Source organism: Vulpes vulpes, chromosome X (assembly GCF_048418805.1).
Source record: "Vulpes vulpes isolate BD-2025 chromosome X, VulVul3, whole genome shotgun sequence".
NCBI lineage: Eukaryota > Metazoa > Chordata > Mammalia > Carnivora > Canidae > Vulpes > Vulpes vulpes.
In genome coordinates, this window is record NC_132796.1 from 24725429 (window position 1) to 24746557 (window position 21129).

A 21129-nucleotide genomic window follows, 5' to 3' on the forward strand; every position below is an offset into this window, starting at 1 on the left:
CTTTCTGCAACAAACTGTTGAGTTGTCTACTTGTAACTACATAATCACAAAATTTTATAAATTGAGTTAATTTACTGAATAAGCCAGTTATTTTGGTACCATAGTTGCTTTTGAAATTCACTGAAATCATATGAGAACATGATCCTAGGAAATGTGGCTTTTTGACCTACCCATTAATGGTGAACTATTTTGCCAATGTTTATTGAATAATCTGTTTATTTAGCTGGTGGGAGAATAAAAATCTGTTAATCTCACTTAAGGCAAGAAATAAGAGTAAGGTTAATCAGAGATGTCAAATCTTTGAGAAGAATTTCAGAGTGATTTATCTCATCTCATTATTCCAACTTTCCCCTTCATTTCTATCCCTGTGTTAAATGCTAACGAAGATGAATGAATAATGCATTCAATTAGTTACAAATGAAAGCTATTGATCCTATGTGAGGTTAATGTCCGAAACTAGGACTCTTAAAATTCATCCCTGTTTTTCTATGTTGGGGATGCATGATTCATTTGTACTGACTGTGTTTTCTGTTAAAGAGAGATGAAGGTGAGCTGCCGAGGCAGATTGAATTCTCGAATCCTTTGGTGATAAGGACATGTGGCCAAGTCCTGGCACTGTTGTGTAGATCAGCCTTCCAGTTATCCCCCAAACTGGCATGTTCTCCTGGCAAGGAAGGAATAAAGCCCTCCAAGTGAAAACGTTTAGTTCAAAAATCCTTAATTGATCATTTCTGTACTTGTTACAGAGTGAAGGTTGCAGTGATGGGTTTCAAGGGACCTTGGAGATTCAATCAGAGAGGGTGGGGAAGGAGGCTTAATGAAGGAGAACTGCCTATTTGTCTAAAGTCCAGACAGTCTAGTTTAGCTAGGAATGAGGTTTGCAGTAGGAAATCTATCTTCAAGGGGCTTAATAGTGAACTCTTAGATCTGTAGGCCGATAACTGATAAATTGATAAGAGCGCAGAGCAGAAATATGTGGAAGCTGAAAAATCAAAGCAAGTACATCATGCAAATTAGCAATAAATGCTACAAAATGTAATGAGTAATAGTAATAATGAGTTTCGAGTAAATGGAAAGTATCATTTAAAATATTATCTTGGTGAATACCTGTGTGCATGTTTGAGCACGCAGCTTATACTTGGACTAATTAAATGTCACATTGCTATCCCATTTAGTGACTGTGTATAAGAAATACTCAATTTTCTTATTAAGTTATGAGTTTTGAGGCAGTGTGATCCAGGGTATGGAAACTAAGAAAGGGATTAAGGAGAATAAGACAACGTTATGTCCCCCAAATTGTCACAAATGTTTAATTTTAATTAACACAGAGAAAATATAGAGTAGCTTTTAAAATGGAAAACAAGGTGCAAATTGAAAATAGTTGATGAAGCACTGTCATATGTTCTTACGAACTGGCCAATCCTGATTCTTACTTCAACGGTCTCATGTGACTATCAATTTGGAAGTGTTATATTTGACTCATGTACTATCTAATAGCTTTTTAGCTCGCCTGAAGGTACTACTTGCAATATGTAAGTCATTACTTGGTAGAATGCTTTGACACACTGCTCTCAGAATGAAAAAAAATATTTGGGAAAATAAAACTGTGCATCATTCAGCTCATACAGTATAACTAGAAGTCTGTATTGTTGTTGTTTTTCAGCACCTCTGACTGATAAGCCACCCAAGCTTTTGTATCCTATGGAAAGTAAACTGACAATTCAGGAGACTCAGCTGGGTGAGTAATTCCTTAATTCTGGTTAATACCCTTTTCTCAATACATTCTGACAGTTAATAAGCCTAGATTGTAACCTGATGTCATCCTCTAAGCCAAACCTATGTGTATATAAAGGGAGCAAAATTAGGAAATCCCAGCAAACATGGCCCATTCCATCCCCCACAATGTGTGCATTAGGACCAACCTGGACATATGGATATAAAGACTTGTGTGTTTTTCAGATGGTTGTAAGGAAATGAGATGGGTTGAAGATTTTACTGATGGCATTATATTGTCATTTTATAAGGCTTGAATTGGTTTTACAACAGGCAGTGTGGAACTCTTTGAGGTATAATATACCATTAATACATTAAAATACAATTTTTGCATATTAGGAGAAAAGATACAGATTCATTAAGTGTTGCCATTACAGTTAAAAATCATTTTTATCTAATCAAATATAAAGGAATTATGCTATTTTATTTTTAATAAAAATGTGAGCAGGTGGCTTGGTTAAAGGACTAATAGGTTTGGAATGCAAGAACATGGACAAAATTGCTTTGGTAAAAATATCCAGTTGTATACAAGTCAGAATTCTGACATAGTTATCTTAGAGCTCAGTCTAGAATTTCTGAATGTAATGTATCTATATTCAGTATAATTTTAAGTATAATTTTAACCATATATTCATTTTTGTTAAGGAATTTTTCCTATACTCACCATTTGGCAGTAGAAATACTCTATTATATACAATTGATAGCCCATCCCTTAAGTTATCATTGCTATTATTGTTTGGCGAGTGAAAATATGGATTAAAATTGTAAGTCATCTTCAAAATGAAGATTACAGATGTGATCACCTTTAATAATAGTGTATTCAAATTTATAGTGCAAAAAGATATGGTCTTAGAACCTATGAAATTACTATAGTCATCAGATTTCTAACATTGGAAATATTTACTAACTTTAAGTCATGAACATATGCAAGACTTATACAAGTCAGGGTATCAATATGCTTCTTTGACAGTAAACCCAAGTCTTTGAATTGATGCCATATACATGTAAGTGGTATTCTAATTGTCATTATTTTGCAATAGAAGACCACAAACATCATTAAACAGTGCTATATATGAAACAAAGAGATATATTAAAATTGCATTGTACTCTTTACTCATGTTATGGTATATTGAAGTATATTAGATTTTATTGCTACTTCCTGAGAAAATGTTGAAATGCAAATTCTAAGTGGCCACACTTATACACACCTTTCAATAACTTCTAGGAAGATGTATTTCTAAGGAGTTATACAAAACTATATACATCGTGGAAAAGAAGTTTATGGTACCAGTTGTCAGTAGTGAACATAGTGAAAATGAAATTGTATCTTTTTACTTGACAACATAATTTAAAGAATACTATGATGATTGCCCTTTAGGTTTTCTTATATTATCTATTGCTCTCTACATTGTACTAAAGTGTTATACAAAATGGAATAATTCGGAAAGCTTTCCTTTTAAAAACTTACTTTTTCTTGAACAAAAATTATAAAGACTAATCAAATAGATTTGAAATTATGAAAATTTCTTATGCAGATTGGAAGTTAAAACTGTATATTCATTTGAGGAAATATGTGCATGTGTGTCAGCAAAATTCTCTGAGAAGTACTATAACTCCTTTATTACCTCCACCAAAAGGAGCATGAGTTCTCTTTAAGTAACAAACTAGAGACATCAACCTGGGATTTGGATTATTTTAAACAACTTTTGTTTCATTTTATTTTCTGATTCCAACTCTCAGTGTATAGGATAAATCATTTACTAACTAAAGAAATTTAACCTTAATCCTTGAACTTTTGGAGCAACAATTGATTTGAAAAAACTACATTCATTTGGGGAATATAAATAATAGTGAAAGGGAATATAAAGGAAGGGAGAAGAAATGTTGGGAAATATCAGGAAGGGAGACAGAACATAAAGACTCCTAACTCGGGGAAACGAACTAGGGGTGGTGGAAGGGGGGAGGAGGGCGGGTGTTGGAGGGGAATGGGTGATGGGCACTGAGGTGGACACTTGACGGGATGAGCACTGGGTGTTTTTCTGTATGTTGGTAAATTGAACACCAATAAAAATTAATAAATAAATAATAAAAAAAAGAAAAAACTACCCTGTTAGTATTGTTACTGCAATAGTATTGGGGTAGGTGAACAGCTGATCAAAAGGTAAGTGAAAATAGGAAATAATATTAAGGACCAAACAAAAGGACTCCACATGCCTAAAATATATTTGTTTTCTACAAAGTGAACTTTGATTTTTCAACTCCTAGGGATTTAATCTTTGCCTTTCCAGGCTTGAAAAAGCTATCAAATTCAAGGTCATATGTGTTATACCTTAAGAAAAGGGAACTGAATGAAGTTTCCTCGGGTGGGAGTCAGGAGACTGGGCAGGACCAGTGATGGACAGCCTGTAAGTGGTACCTACTCTTAGGATAAGGTGAGAATCTCCAATAGTCTCATTGGCCAAGAGGTCAGGTATCTGACTCAACCTTGTCCTTAAATGAGGATTGACCTTAGAGGATAATAAAACTACCACATGAACTATAGTATAAGAATAATAATCAATAACTACACAAAGCCAAGTTGGTATATGTCTGGTGACCTAACTTGAACATCCTAGCAAAGTTATACACACATCCATCTGACCTTGATAACTGTAAATCCATCAGCTTTCCAGTTTGCCTGTAAATATATAACAATAATAATGTCCTAGATAAAATCATGAAATACATGGATTTGTCTTCATCGCCATATTCTCCTTTATCTGCCGTTTGCTGGCTGTGCCCACCTTTCCCTTTCCATATCCCTTGTGGCTTCCTTTTTCTCCAGTTCCTTCATCTTCTCAAAACTGGAAAGATTCTGATAGTAATCATTTAAACTATTCCAGTGTAGAAAGCAAAAGACACAAAATAGCAGAAGTACTGGGGACAAAATACATAAGAGTAACTCAATGCATATAAAATATGTAAATTGGTGGGTTTGAATTTTAATCAATTTTAAGGTGGTTACACCCTAGCACTTCCATTTTTAAGTGGCATCAATGTGTTGTTTCACAATATGAAAAAAAGAACTTCGTCCTCTTTAAATAACTTTAAAATATCCGGAAATGTCTGGACAGCACTTTCTTGGATAAAATTCCAGAAATCTTGCTGTACAGTTCTGAAAATATGTTCAAGAGGTGAGCCTGACTTAGTCCTTTAAGGCTGTAGTAGTCAAGAGAATTAAAAGACAGACACTCTAGTCTTGCTCAGTTTGATCCCTGAGAGTGTCAGTCAGAGATGTGACCTTGTTATGGCCAGGAACCCATTTTCAGAACCTTCCAGAACAGAGAATGTTATATTCATTGTTACCAGACTTCCACAGAGTAGAAATTCATCCCACTATTGACCTAGTGAGACACATTATACTTTATAACTTAGAATTGACTGAAAATTTCCTTTAATTACTCATTTACATAAGGGTATCACTGCATTTAAATTTTGTTTTTTGTTTTTTGGTTTTATTGCTTAAAAAATAATTGTACAGGTTAATGGTAGAAATTTTGGAGAAATACAGGAATGAATATACCTCTAATAAATCTCAGAAAATATCCATTTAATGGCTACATGATATCCATGAGTGTCCTGTATATATATTTATTGCTGGAAATTTTTTCCATAGTTCATCATCATAAGTAATGATGCAGTGCTCTTTACTTATACATTTTCCTTTGACTTTATGATTATTTCAACACGTCAGATTCTGAAAAGGGAAAATAATAGGTAAAAGTAAATAATTTTATATAAATTTCTTGCTGTATTTTCAAAATTCTTACCAAAGATGTTGTATAAACTCTCACCAGATGTATATAACAAATTTTTAAAATGTTTAAATTCAACTTGTTTAAACTAAGAAAAAAAGTTCATCCATTTCTCCCAATCTCTAGCCCCCCACCTCTTGCAACCACCAATCTGTTCAGTGAATCTATGAACTTGTTTTTTGTTTCGTTTTGGGTTTTTTCTTAGATTCTACATGTAAGAGAGAACATACAGTATTTGTTTTTCTCTGTCTGACTTATTTCACTTAGCTTAATACCCTCAGGGTCCATCCAGATTGTCATAAATTGCAAGATTTCGATTTTTTTTATGGCTGAGTAGTATCTTATTGTAGATAAATTATATCTAATCTATGTCTATGTCTATATCTATATCTATACACACACACCACATCTTCTTTATCCATTCATCCACTGATGGACACTTGGGTTGTTTCAATATCTTGACTATTGAAAACAATATATATATATATGTATATACAAATATATATATTATATATTATATACATATATTTACAAATTAGTGTTTTCATTATCTTCAAATAAATACCTAGAAGTAGAATTGCTGGATCATATGATAGTCCTATTTTTAATTTTTTGAGGGACCTCCATGCTGTTTTCCGTAGTAGTTCCACCAATTTACATTCCCACCACGGATGTACAGGTTCCCTTTTATCCACATCCTCTCCAACATTTATTATTTGTTGTCTTTTTGATGATAGCTATCTGACAGGTGTGAGGTGATATCTTAGGGTGGTTTTGATTTGCAGTTCCCTGATGATTAATAACACTGAGCATCCCTTTATGTTCCTGTTGGCCACTTGTATGCCTTCTTTGGAAAATGTCTATTCAGGTCTTCTGTCCATTTTTAAAATCAGATCGGGGGTATTTTTGTTGTTGTTATTAAGTCTTTTTTTGTGTATTGTGAATATTAGCTCCTCAGATACATAATCTGTAATTATTTTCTCTGATTCATTAGGTGGCCTTTTTTTTTTTTTTTGGTGGCTTCCTTTGTCATGCAGAAGTTTTTTAGTTTGATGTTATTCCACTTTGATATTTTTGCCTTTGTTTCTTTTGCTTTTGGAGTCAGATCCAAAAGTTCCATATCAAAACTGATGTCGGGGAGCTACAGCCTATGTTTTTCTTTAGAAGTTTTATGGTTTAAGTCTTACGTTCAATTTGGTTATCCATTTTGAGTTAATGTTTGTCTTTGGTATTAGTATTACTTTTATTCTTTAGCTTGTGTCTGTCCAGTTTTCCCAACACCATTTATTAAAGAGGCTGTCTTTTTCCCATTGTATATTCTTGGCTCTTTCTTCATAAATTAATTGACAAGTTATGTGTGAGGTCATTTCAAGCCTACTGTTTTCCATTGATCTGTATGTCTGTTTTTATGCCAATACCTACTTTTTAATTACTATAACTTCATAATATAGTTTGAAATAAGTTAGCATGATGTCTACAGCTTTATTCTTTATCAAGACAGCTTTGGCTATTTGTAGTCTTCTATGTTTCCATACAAATTTTAGGATTGTTTATTCTATTTCTGTGAAAAATACCTTTGGAATTTTGATAGCAGTTGCATTAAATCTGTATATTACTTTGGGTAGTTTTGAGATTTTAACAATATTAATTTTTCCAATCCATGAGAATGGAATAGCTTTTTATTTATCTATTCATTTATTTTTGTCTTCTTCAATTTATTTTATTAATTTCTTACATTTTCAAATATACACGTCTTTCACTTCCTTGGTTAAATTTATTCCTAGGAATTTTATTCTTTTTTGATACAATTGTAAGCGGGATTGTTTTCTTTTCTTTTAATTTAAATTCAGTTAGCCAACATAAATACATATTTACTTTCAGATGTAGTGTTCAATGATTTATCAGTTCAGTTGCATATAATACCCAGTTTTGGGATAGTTTTCTTAATTTCTCTTTCTGATAGTTAATTATTAATGTATAGAAATGCAATAAATTTCTGTGTATTGATTTTGTATCCTGAAATTTTGTTGAATTCATTTATTAGTTCTAACAGGCTCTAGAGTTTAGAGTTCTAATGAGTTTAATAACTTTTTAATCTTTGATAAGATTAATAAAATGATACATCTTTGTAACATAGTGCTTTTGAAGGAAAACTCAGTTTCCTTTGATGTCAGAATTACTTCTTCCTTTTCCCACTTAACCTCTTTCTCTCACTCTTTACTCATTGCATACAATGCCCTCTCTTTTTTCAGAATTAGCCACATTTGAAGGGTTTCAGATAAATGGAGATTATTTAAGTAAATACCTGTGATTGGTGAAATATGGAAACCTAATTGAATGTCTTTAGTCTCTATGTATTTTCTTCTCTTGCTTATCCTAATACTCAACTGAGTACTTTCTCTAGATGCTATGTTTTTTTAATAAAGTTCACAGTAATTTTGTGATATACCTTGGGCACAGGAAATGCCAATAAATACTAATTAATGACAAGATATACATGCCACAAAGGGCACACATCTCTAAATTTTCTGCAAGAGAAAATAGTGAGACTGAACTGAATAAACTGTCCAGTAGCACTCTTATTTTTTCTTTAATATTTAATATGTTTGTTAAGTTTGTTAAAAAGCAAACACTTTTGTATCTGAGCAAGTAACACAGACTCACCATATGTTAACATGAAGAGGAAAGTGGTTGATGACAATATTGAAACCTCAAATTTTTGGACATCTGTCCAAGTAAAGGAGACATGTAACTTTATCCAGTTTGGCTATGGGCTAATTAAAATAAAGTGTCACACTAGAACTTGAGTAGCACATTGTGCCCTATTATACCATATTATAGTTTGCAGGATTTTAAATTTCAAGTAGGCTGAGGGAAAAATGTTCATATCTTATATAATAGATCCTGATTGATATCCTTAAAGGAAAACTTCTTATTATGTAAATTATACATTTAATTTACTGTGTTGCTAAAATAATTAATTATTGAAACATATCCTACTTCATGCTTTTTTGAGGATAATTGACACATGCTATATTACATTAGTTTCACGTATACAACATAGTATTTCATCAACTCAATATATTATGCTATATGCTCACCACAAGTGTAGCTATCATCTGTCATATGATGTTATTCTGATACCAATGACTTTATTCTCTGTGCGGTATCTTTTATTACCATAACTTACTCATTCCATAACTGGGAGCCTTATATCCTGGAGCTGTGTATAAATATATTGTGTCTGGAATGTTTTACCACAAATATACTAATTGAGATTTTAATCAAAGGAGACCCCATAGGGAATTACTATCTGACATTTGCTATCTGGGTATGTATTTTAATAGCTTGAAACAAAGCATACCTTCTCTGAATAGTCACTACTCTATCTTTCTAAAATTGGAAAGCTTCTTTGTTTCTTTTTCAGGTAGGGAAGTACTTAATATCAGTATCCTAGAAACAAAACAATTTGTGTGTTGAATATGATACCTCATCCTGAAAGTGGCATATAATACTGTTGATGCTAAAAAATGCTCTGTTGTTAAGTCATGCAAGTGATGCAAATATGACCTTGCTTTCCAAGAAGTAGGGAAGGAAACAATGACTGGATTTTTCCATCCACAGTTACTCTTGGTTGTTTGGGAACAAATGTAATGTTGATGACTTTGTTTTTACTGCCATATAGGGAAAGTACAAGGCATATTTTCGCTGACAAACTTATATAAAAAAAAAACTGTAAACCTTCCTTTCACTCTGGATAAAAACATGTGTATCCAAAGTCCAAGTTTTAGATGAAAAATGATATACTTGTTGCCCATTTGAGAAAGATATGCAGATCAGCATAGTTCTGTTGCCTGGCATAACACTTGTTAGACATAAATTGGAGCTTTTGGACAAATAGATATCATAATTAAAGCATATAAAAGCAAATAAAGACTGGTATTATAATTATATAAACTGATGACATTCAGTTCTACTAACTCCAGATTTATCATGACATGATAAACGAAAGTAATAACTCTTTACAGCTGTTGTGGTCTGATATCTTACTTTTGAAACCAAAAGCCCCTTAAAGATCATGATTTGAAACCTGAGGAAGAATATTTTTATATGAGTATTTAGTTAATACTTCATATCATAAGGCAAACAAGAAATCAACAAATGGAAACTAGTTTTAGTATTCTTAGATAATTATATGACCCAACTTATATGAATCTCATAGATTTCAAAATCAAAGTCTTTCTTTAGTGCTAGAGAAGAGGAATAGGTTGGGTAAAAATGCAGCTTGAATGTTTGCATTACAAAAATACCTATCTAAGCAGAAGTCGAACTTCCTTTTGAATTGTTAACCATTCAAGGCCTAATGCTATGACAGGTTAAGAAAGATGGAGATGGAGGTTAGAGCGGTAGCTATAGGTCACTGATATCTGAAAATCTGGAAGCTAGTTGAAGCACTTGTTAAATGCATTAAAAACTGGAATAAAGACAATAAAGTACACCTGCTTGTTCTTACCTTGGAAAAGGGCCAAAAGGAGGAAGAAAGATGGGAAGAAAGAAAAAGTCCAAGAGTGTTGTTACAAAACCAGTGCAGAAAGTCCAGTGAAATTCCCAGCTCTGGATCTAGTTCTGGTCTAGTTTGTTGGACACAAATCATGCAGATTACTCTTCTGTTACAGCACTGAGTACTACTTTATGTGTTGCTGACCCCCTAAGCAACCAGATATGAGTAACTCTTCACAACTCTAAATTTAGGAGCTTTAGAAAGTGGAGATGCTTTGATAGTTATCAAGCCAAATCTTCCCTTTAACTGACGAGAAAACAGAGACAAAAAAATTAATGTATTCTTTTAAAGATTTCATTTATTTATTCATGAGAGACAGAGGGAGAGAGAGAGAGAGAGAGAGAGAGGCAGAGGGAGAAGCAGGCTCCATGCAGGGAGCCCGATGTGGGACTCGATCTCAGGTCTCCATGATTAGGCCCTGGGCTGAAGGCAGCGCTAAACCGCTGAGCCACCCAGGCTGCCCTTAATGTATGTTTTTACATCACAAATTTTACAAAAACAAATTTGTTATCATCATCATGGTTTTCCACTTCTCCTTCTTTTTTCGTATTCTTCCTGGTAGTATTGTTATTGTTCAATTATTTTGGTTATAATAAAAAGGAAACATATGGCTCTGGTTCCCAGTTCAGGTCATTCTGTCACACAGACCTAGATGACAGTCCAGCTCTGCCACTTACTACTAGTATAACCTTGAACAAGCAGCCCTAATTTTCCAGAAAAAGAACTTATGATAAGACCTACCTCTTTGGAGTTAATGTGGGTATTTAATGAGATAATGCATGTAAAGATTAGTACATTGCCTGGTATATATTAAGTAGTCAATATGTGTTTGCCGCTAGTAGTTGAGATATTTTAATGCTATATATTGAATGCTGTATATAGAAGATTCCTGAAGTGCATTCTGAGTGCCAGTGATTATTGGATAATGTTTATATTCTTACTAGAGTGTCATACTGTGGCATCAGACATGGGCTTCATTATAGTATGGGTAATATTTTAGAAAATTAATTTCTACTTCCCCTCTAAGAACATAATATGTATATTAAATTTTTCTACTTACATTAGATTATATCTTAAAGAAATTATTGATTTTAGATTACTTCTTCAACAAATCTACCCAAAGGCATATAGTAAGTACATAGTTCTGACAGAAGAAAATGATTCCCATTCTTTTAAAAAATGACCGTGTAATGGACACTAAGCCACACAAATTTATAAATAACCGTCAAGAAGAAAGTAAGATTGAAAAACATTATTTTTCTAAACTAAAGAAATTCAGATATAATATCTCTTAAGACAAAGGACATGAGAATAATCTTACAAAACAGAGCATCAAGCCATTTTGCCTGTCAAGTTCCTCCTGAAGGTTTTGGCGACAGTCATATTCATTTTACAGAAAAATACTGCTTTTCTTCTGACAAGCACCGTTATCACAAAGCTTTCTGACTCATTCTCAATGATTGAAGTTTACTAGCATAGAAACATGCAGTGAGTATCCTATGTTAACAAGGAACTCCTTCTGAATTTGCAAAGTAAATGCCAATTTATCAGAAATAAACCTATCTGAAGACATTATGGTGTAGAATATTGAAAGAGGTTTCAGAATAAAAGTATGTACCACATGACTAATGTTCATTAGAATAGAAACTATAAAAAGACCCACATCATTTAAAATTTGAATATAAAGAGAAATGTTCATCCATAAATTTCCTCTTGAATTTTGGCTAAATAACTGAGCATTCCTAAATTATATGCAGACTCTTCACGAAAAATAACTTCTGCTTGAATATGATTATGAAAACAGAATACCAGTATTTTATGATTTAATGTTAAAACACTTAGCATTCTAGACATACCTTACTCTACCAACTTCATATGTTCCTACAGATTTGTGGGTAAATTGAATCATCATAACTTCAGAGAAGTGTTCCTTTCGTTTTTGATTGATCTTTAATTAGTGGTGGCTTAATATGTCAGTTTTGAGAGGCTTTGTCCCCCAGTCTCTCTTAAGCAGCTAATGATCAATGAAAGATTTATATGCACAAGGGAAATATGCTATTTAAAGAAACTCTGGGGTGAATAATTTTATCTAAGAATCCTTTTGTAATTGAATAAGCACCCCCGTAACTTTTCTCTGTGGTAGTACAAATTTCTACATTTTCCTGAGATGAGGGTCATCGATATTAAACTGCAAGTGGTATTTCTAACTTACCCCGGGAAAGGATCAGCCACCCCTCACTTCTTCTGGCTTCCCCCTGCCTATCAGCTGAAACTGCTGTCCCTACTGTGACTTTCTGCCTCCTGTGAGGAAATATTAAATTATATTCACCAGCTTCAGAATCAATGGTATTTTTATTTCAATCTGATTATTTGAAAATTGATGTGGTAGGATAGAATATTTGAGGAACCAGAATGTCTCAGGTCCAGTTATGACAGGACAGTTAATTGCTGTAAGGGACACACTTCGTAGGCCACTATACTCTCTTTGCCTTGGTTTTGTTGAAATGTCCCCTAATAGAATGACTGTCAGTGGTGTCCTTTGTTTTTCCATGTCTAAAATTGTGATGAAAGTTCCTATTCCTGAGTGTAAAGGGAGCATTTTGTATTTTGATTCTTCTTGAATTTATATGGCCCTTTGCATTACATCATTCTGCTGCTGATCATGCAATTTTCTTCTTCGTGTATTCATATATATTTAGTAAACTTTTTCTTTCTTGTTTTTTAAAGATTTTATTTATTTATTTATGAGAGACACACATACACACACACAGAGAGAGAGAGAGAGAGGCAGAGACACAGGTAGAGGGAGAAGCAGGCTCCATTCAGGGAGCCGACGTGGGACTCGATCCCGGGTCTCCAGGATCAGGCCCTGGGCCGAAGGCAGAACTAAACCACTGAGCCACCCAGACTTCCCAAGTTTTTCTTTTTAATATGAAAGTATATACAATGTAATTTTATTTGTTACTTTCTTTTTTAAAAAAAACTGTTGGAATTGTTCTTTATTTTTATCCAATTGAACAAAATTTGTTTCTTTTTTTTATTGGAGTTCGATTTGCCAACATATAGAATAACACCCAGTGCTCATCCCATCAAGTGCCCCCTCAGTGCCCGTCACCCAGTCACCCCCACACCCCGCCAGCCTCCCCTTCCACCAGCCCTAGTTTGTTTCCCAGAGTTAGGAGTCTCTCATGTTCTGTCTCCCTCACTGATATTTCCCACTCATTTTCTCTCCTTTCCCCTATAATCCCTTTCACTATTCTTTATATTCCCTGAATGAATGAGACCATGTAATGTTTGTTACCTTCTGAATGCCAAAACATTCACCTTTTAAGATGTGCCTAAATGATATACTCCAGAACATGGAAGACAAGCCCAATGTATAGAATATCTAGAATGCTTTAAAACCTGAGCCTCACGGTAAACGCCCATGATGAGACCTCTTTTCCAATTCACTGCACACAAGGCCAAAGTTGCTTTCTCAGAAACAGTAAGGAATATTTAAAATTTCCTAGTTAAAGTTTATAAAATCTAATTATAGTATGTATTATCCACTTGAATATTTTTTTAAGATCAAAGAAAAAGCTTATCAGAGCTTTTCCTTTCCCAAATTCAGCTGTATTGAAGTGTCTTGGGCCAATGGTCTGGTCAGCAGATGTCTCCCACTTCCACTTTTGGCAAGAAGGGGGAGAAATACTTCAGGCTCCTTCGGATTCCGGAAGAATCAGTGATTCCCTCTCCCCTCTGACTTCCTCACAATGGTCTCCTCAAATTTAAAAGCAGGCTATAAGCTTTCTCAATCTCAGAGAATTTTTGTTTCTAGTTTAATAAAAGCAGGGCACCCATCTCACACTTTCTTGCTGAAGAATTGTGTTTACAGAAACTTGGCAGGTCTTTGAGTAGGAAGAGAACAAAAGAAAGTGCATTGCTTTTCTGGAAAAATTAAATTGAATGCATCCTGTCACATCAAGCCATCACTAGAAATAAGATACTTAAAATACGATGAGTTTTAAGAAAACTTGAGATTATTACAACAAATCTTCAGTAAGAAGCCATTATGTGAAATCGCTTAGGGAAAGTAGAGTACGTGTTTTTGTTTTCTCTTCTTAAAAGAAAGATTTTAGTGTTTCTGATGCATGTACATTTCTGATTTGATAACGTCAGTTATCTTGGCAACTTTAAGATCTTTAATTCATCAATTAAAATTTTAAATACTCTCTGAATAATGTTCCTAATTTTGGCTACAATTACTTGAGATGCAATTAGACTATTATGCAATCTACTTGTTATGTACAGCTTGTTATTAAGTAGTATGGATATTTGCTTCAGAATTATATATCACATATTATATTTATAGAAGGATTTATACAAAGATTTTTTTTAGATATAAATGTAATTTGTAATGATTATTTTTTGCGGAAAAAAACTATTCTCCCTGAATAATATATTATCACTCCAGTTCTGTTTATTAGGATTTGCTACTAATTAGAGAGCAAGAGCAACATTTTTATATAATGGGGGATAAATAAAATAAGTGAATCTTGTATTAGGTGAATATATGAGCTAGTAGCTGCAGGTGAAATTAAGTGCCACAGAGAACATCAGTTACTATATATGAAAGAAATGTCAAATCAAGAGAGAATTCTAATGTTAACAGATTCGGGGTAGACAGGCCTTTATTTTCTTTCAGTCCATATATGTGCATGAAATAAAATAGAGAATTGACGCAAGTGGATGAACAATGTATAGGGAAAATAATCCAGAAACATTTCTTTTTGTCTCAAATAGATGGCTATTTCAAGCAAGAGTTAATTTGAGGGATTTTTTTTTTATCAGTTTCCTTACATTTAAAGACTCACAGGTTCTGATATTTCATCACCAGGGCTCTGATCACAAGTGACAAACCACTTAAAAGGCAGGAGTGGGGCTGGCTTTGAGAATGACTGGGACAATGCTCAGATTTTCTGTTCTTCTTCTCTCTTTCTCTCTACATGTAAATCCTTTTAGAGGTAGAGCATGCCAGGGGGTGGGTGAGCTTAGGGGATGAGAGCAATACTCTGCTCAGTTCTAACTGAGACGAAAAGTGGAGTTTGGAACTCTAGCTCAAGTTGGAGATTCTCTGAGGAGGAGTTCTGATTGGCCTAGCTTAGGTTCCAGATCTAAATTTTGAACCGATTTCTGTGGCCTCAGAATTGAAACACGTTGTCCCAGCAGCTCTTGCATGCTCTATGTCCTGTGGCGAGGAAGCCTATGTGTTGGTGTGAGTACATGAATACTGGAGGGCGGAGAAAGGAAGGATGGGACTTGTACCAGATGAAGAGGACAAAGCAATAGATATTACAGGGGCTAAGTTTTCATAATCAGTATTTATTTTCTTTAAAGTCCTTTGTTAATCCACATCCTATTAATTTAGCTGTCATCCTTACCTTGTCTGTTCATTAGCTTAGTGGGGGCAGAATTCATCAGACTTTGAGTGCCATCTCTCTCAGGCTGAAAACTCTTCCTTGCCTCTCCTCTCAGCCAGTACTGACATCCCCTCTGTGTTTGAAGTGTGTACTTCTCAGCTGCACCTGCATCACCTCGCCACTGTCTCTGTGTGTTATATTATCTTTCAACCTTGAGCCTAATGTCAACCTCAAACCAAATGTCAGCTTCTCAGCTATTAAAGACATTTTCAGGCAAAAGATATGGTTCTTGAAAAGATAGAAATTCTACAGCTTGGGTTATAAAGTGAAGTTCATGTAATACCAATGAGTAGAGTAAGGCCAGGTATGATCTAATAAAGAGCAGTGGGGGCTTTGGCGAAGTGGGGAACATATGTCCTACTTAAAGGAATCCACATTCATTTTGGTATACAATATGAGCCAAATGAAATGTATCTGGTATATAGTTTTATTCTAATGGCCTCAGAGTCTAGTCCCTCAGTTGGTAAATGCAGCGTTCATATCACCAAATACAGTTGCACGGTAGTGCTACCCTAAAAATCGTGTAGGTTTACAATTGGATCAGAATGGGTATCATGGAATATGAATCTATTGTATCATGCTATAGATTGGAACATGCTACGGACTGATTTGTAACATGTTTGGAACAACTAATATAATAAGATCTATCATCAGGAATCAAGGAGTTTTAAGCAACACAGTTAATAATAAAGGGAGAATCATGGGGTGCCTGGGTGGCTCAGTAGTAGAGCGTCTGCCTTTGGCTCAGGTCATTATCCCAGAGTCCTGGGATCGAGTCCCACATCGGGCTCCCTGCATGGAGTCTGCTTCTCCCTCTGCCTGTGTCTCTGCCTCTCTCTGTGTGTCTCTCATGAACAAATAAATAAAATCTTAAAACAAAAATAAAGGGAGAATCACCCCATCAGGTGATACAGTAATCATGGAGATAGAATCAAATGGCAAATTCTCTTTAGCAGTCTGGCCCCACAGAGAAGTAGCCATGCCTATTTTGTTATCACAGACTTGCTACGTTAAAGTAGGAACACCTATCAACTATCCCAGCAGACATTTTTACTTTTCCTGTCTCTGCAAATTTTCCCTGGATATCTCTTTCCTTCTAAGTACCCATTCTTTAAAAATGGACATTACCTAATTTGCTTGAAAAGATATATCAAGAAAAGGATAGACTATAGAATCTATGATTATCCTTGCTTCATTAATTAAAGCTTACATGCAGTGGCTTTCCTGAGATTAATGCAATCATCATTTCTATGTATAATCATCAGGATCAACAGGGTCAAGAGTTGAAGCAACAGAAAGTAGAAATCCAAATCTACTTCCTACAGAAAGTAGAAATTGTTAATGGGCATAACAATTTTTAGTCCAAAATACCAAAAATTAAAGTCAGTTTGACAAACTCTTAGTTTATTTTGGTAAGAAAATTATATTTGTAAAATTGGAATCATGCTAGATTCACTGCTTAAAAATATCATGTTTGCCCCTTGGCTTGAAGATAAGGGCCAGTCCCTCCACAATCTGATTCCATTTTATCTTCGTCATTTCATTTACCCTCTTCCTAAGCTTACCCCATGGGCCAGGCATTCTTGACCATACCATGGACTTCCATGATTCTACCCTTTGCACATGCAATGCCTGCCATCTGGAATTTCCTCTCCTGCTTCTATTGTCTGTGCCTATGTACTCAAATTTTAAGATGCATGCCACTGTCGACTTTATGAAGCCTTCCCTGACTCCACTCCTACTAGACAGAATTAAATAACACTTCTCAAGTGCCAGCAAGTCTCTTTCTCACATTTTCAATCGAACATTTCTCTCATTTGGTGTACATATCATCATGTGTCAATTTCCCTTCTCTTGGAACTCTTAAAGAATGGACTACATTGTTTTCATCTCCGCATCCCTAATGTGTAGGTCAATACCTGATAGGCAGAAATAAATAAATGAACAAATCATATAGCATTTACTCAGGTTTAATACTCATAAACAAAATCCAACATTTATAACTCACCCTTTTCAATAGCTGTATACCACAGGGCAACAGAATAAAAAACACTAAAACTGTTCATTTTGGTTTGATTGCCTGCTATGATTAAATATCCTACTTTATGGATGAAAGAAACAGATAAAGAAGGGCTCAGGAGTCTGGCTGAGCTATGAAGATCTAACTGGGAAGCCTGGCAATAAATCAAACCCAGATTAGACAGGGATAGAAAGATCAGATGGTCTTTGGAGGTCAACACAGAGCAGTAGGTTGAATTTGGAGAAATAAATAGGGGTTAAAAAAATAGTTACGTATTGCAGTTCAGCCAGGAAACTGATATGGGTTATTGAATTAACTGGCATCTTGAGTTTAAGGCAGATCTCTAGAGTTTATTCAAATAGACTTTATAATCTGAGGGCCAGAATGAGAAATGAGTTCACTAGTTCCATTTACTACTTTGTTATTGAGTGTCTACCAGGCACAAAGTCTGCTAAAATCCAGGTAGTTAAGTAGGTAGAGAGGTAGGTAGGTAGGTAGGTAGGTAAGATAGATAGATGATAGATAGATAGATAGATAGATAGATAGATAGATAGATAGATAGGAGCCTGTCTACAAAGACTTGATATTACAGTTTTGGTTAACCTCAGAGATGACCCTTGTTCCTCAAGAGGCCAAGACTTTCTGTCCTCGTTTATAATTTCAGCTATGAGTGAACGTCAGGTCTAAGTCAAACGAGCATTTTAATCAACTAGAAAGCCAAGGCCCTTTAGGTGTAGTTTTCCTTGGTTAAGGATCTCTCTTGCTTTTGGAGTGTCTTATATTTACAAGGCATTTTCATATGTTGTCTCATTTTATCTTTTCAAGAGTCTGTTACATCTGTATTGTGCCTCCATTTTACAGATACATGCTATCTTTCTTGGGGTATTTCTATACAGTAGTGTATTGATTATTGTTTCTTCATTTCTTTGTTAAATTCTAATTGTGAGCAATGTTCTCTTGAATCCAGGACCGTTTTGTAATATTTAGAATGGTCTCATCTTTATGGACTACTTCATTTCTATTTTATCCCACTCTTAACAGATCCTGTGTCTTATCAAATAGAATATCTAGTGATAATGCTCAAATATTAATTTGTCCTTGAAATGTTTCTCAGGTTTTGTTGTTTTTTTTCAGATTCAGCTGCTTGTCTTCTGGATCTGCTTCTGTTCATCTTTGCCTACTATTTTCTCATTCTCATTTTTTTTGTACTTCTGTTTTCTCAAGTACATTTTAACAGACACTTTTATTCTTCCACTGACTTCAAGCATGAAATTTCTTTTCAAGGCACTAAGAAAATGGAAGTACTTAGAATGTTCATGAACAGAATGTCTCGTGAGCTGCAAAAGTTAATGTGAGAAAAGCAGATAGAAGAATGGCTAGTTCATCAGATTTTTTTTTTACTTTTTAAAAAGCAGAAAGTGATCGTCTTTTCTTAAATAGCAAGCCAAAAGCAAGTGGTCTCATTTCACTCCTTAAAATAGACAAGTGAAACTAATAATTGATTTATCAATTTAATGTGACTATTAATTCCCTGCCACAAAGTTGTTTTTTGTTAATTTAGGATTTATACTTTTTTTCCGAATATACTTATCTGACTATATATAGATAAGTAATTTAAAGCCAGCTAATGATTGCTTGAGCATTTAAAGTTAAAAACTATGTAGACATTAGTAAATTATCCATTTAGAAGACCTGTAACAATTGGATCAAAATTAATGTTAACCCAGAAGTTAAATTGGACTTAAGGTATTTTATGACATTTATGATGTATCTTACATGTGGCTTATAAAACCATATGTTAACTTTAAAGAACTTGGTAAGGTTTTAATAGAAATAGAAGTGCTTTTATAATGTGAATGTATGCTTCATTAACCTAATAAGGTAATTTGCAGTTTTTCCTTTGGGCTGACATTTACTAGGTCAAGGCCACATAAGCACTAGTGTCAGAAAACTTTCACCAATTGTGAAAATGATTGTAAGAATAAATGTAGCATAGTAACTAAGTGAACACTTTTTTAAAAGAGATTTAGTTACTTACTTTAGAGAGAGAGCATGGGGGAAGAGGAGCAGAGGGAGAGAGAGAGAGAAATCCAAGCAGACTCCAACTGATGGTGCAACCAGAAGTAGAGATGACCTCACAACACTGAGATCATGACCCAAGCCAAAAGGAAATTAGATAATATCCATGATAATTTCAGCTATGAGTGAACATCAGCTCTCATTCAAATGAGCCCAAGGAGGCAGTTAACTGACTGCACCACCCAGCTGCCCCATGAACACTCTATTTTAAACTGCAGTAACTAAAAGAACTGATTTGTTAATTTATTGTATCTTTACAATAGCGTAGTACTGAGAACAAGATGGAGGTTGACCTTATTCTGGCTTATGAGAACAGTTTCTTAATGGGGAGATACAACCAAGATTCTCAAAGATTTTTGAAATAATGATCAATTCAGTCCTTAAATGCAGAAGACCATTTTGCATTCAGTTTGGTAATTTAGAACACGTGTGTTTTAATGATTTTAATATTGTAAGTTGATATTTTCACTTTTAACTTATTTTCTTCCTCCAAATGAAGAGGTCCTTGGCATTGTGGTGTATTGACACAAGCCATTGGGCCAGTCTTGCCACTGACTAATAAAGTGAGAATCTCAGTGGCTTGAAGATCTTCATTGCCAGCTGTCTATGATAATGATTTTTAAGTAGGAATGGACACCATCAATACTTAAAAAACACATTCATCCAATTTCCCAGCTCCCCTGCCTCCCACTATATCTGAAATTTGACTTTATTAGATCTGGAATGGAGGCTGAGAATCACTGTTCTCTGTTCTGCTGAGACTTTTAAGGTCTGCAAACAAAATTCTTACAGTCATATATCCATACCTATAATCTATATCTATATATCTGTCTATATCTGTTCTGACTTGTTCAGTCTAATATTTTTTTAGCCATAATCTTGATCTCTATACTTTCTGGAGCTCTTTGCTGTGCAAGCAAGGGAGCAAACAGACACAGAGACATCTGGGTTATCTCATCAATCAGGGTGGCTACTGTCAAGAAAGCAAGACTCTAGAACTCAGGCACAGAAGGTACAAATGAGAACTGATTATCCTTCCAAGTGGAAGCTATGTACTAGGGAATGAAGAGGGGGATCAAGTGGAGAAAGAAGATGCTTCTCAAAGTGTAGGGGAAATTCACCAAAAGTTTGTGTTGCTTACCTTACTAAAAACTTACCATAGTATCTTTATTTTTTCCTGTGGCTGCTGTAACAAATTATAAAAACTGGGTGCCTTTAAACAACAAAAATATATTCTTTCACAACACTGGAGGCCACCAGTCTGAAATCAAGGACCGCACTGCCTCTGGAGACTTTGGGGAAGGAGCTTTGCCTCCTTAGGCATCTGATGGTTGTCAGCATTCCTTGACTTGTGGCCACATCACTCTAGTCTCTGCCTGTATGGTCAACATTGCCCTCTTTCTCTCATTTATGTTTTTTTTTTCCCCCTTCTGTCAATTT

The 21129-nt window shown here is 34.6% G+C and overlaps 1 protein-coding gene across 2 annotated transcripts in view; it reads left to right on the forward strand.

Moving 5' to 3' along the window:
- Positions 1 to 21129, forward strand: part of IL1RAPL1 (interleukin 1 receptor accessory protein like 1) — a 1371532-nt gene that overhangs the window by 1064031 nt on the left and 286372 nt on the right. For both annotated transcript variants that reach the window (XM_072744238.1, XM_072744239.1), the window contains exon 7: positions 1664 to 1738. In XM_072744238.1, coding sequence (XP_072600339.1) covers positions 1664 to 1738 — 75 coding nt within the window. The remainder of the gene's footprint in view (positions 1 to 1663; positions 1739 to 21129) is intronic.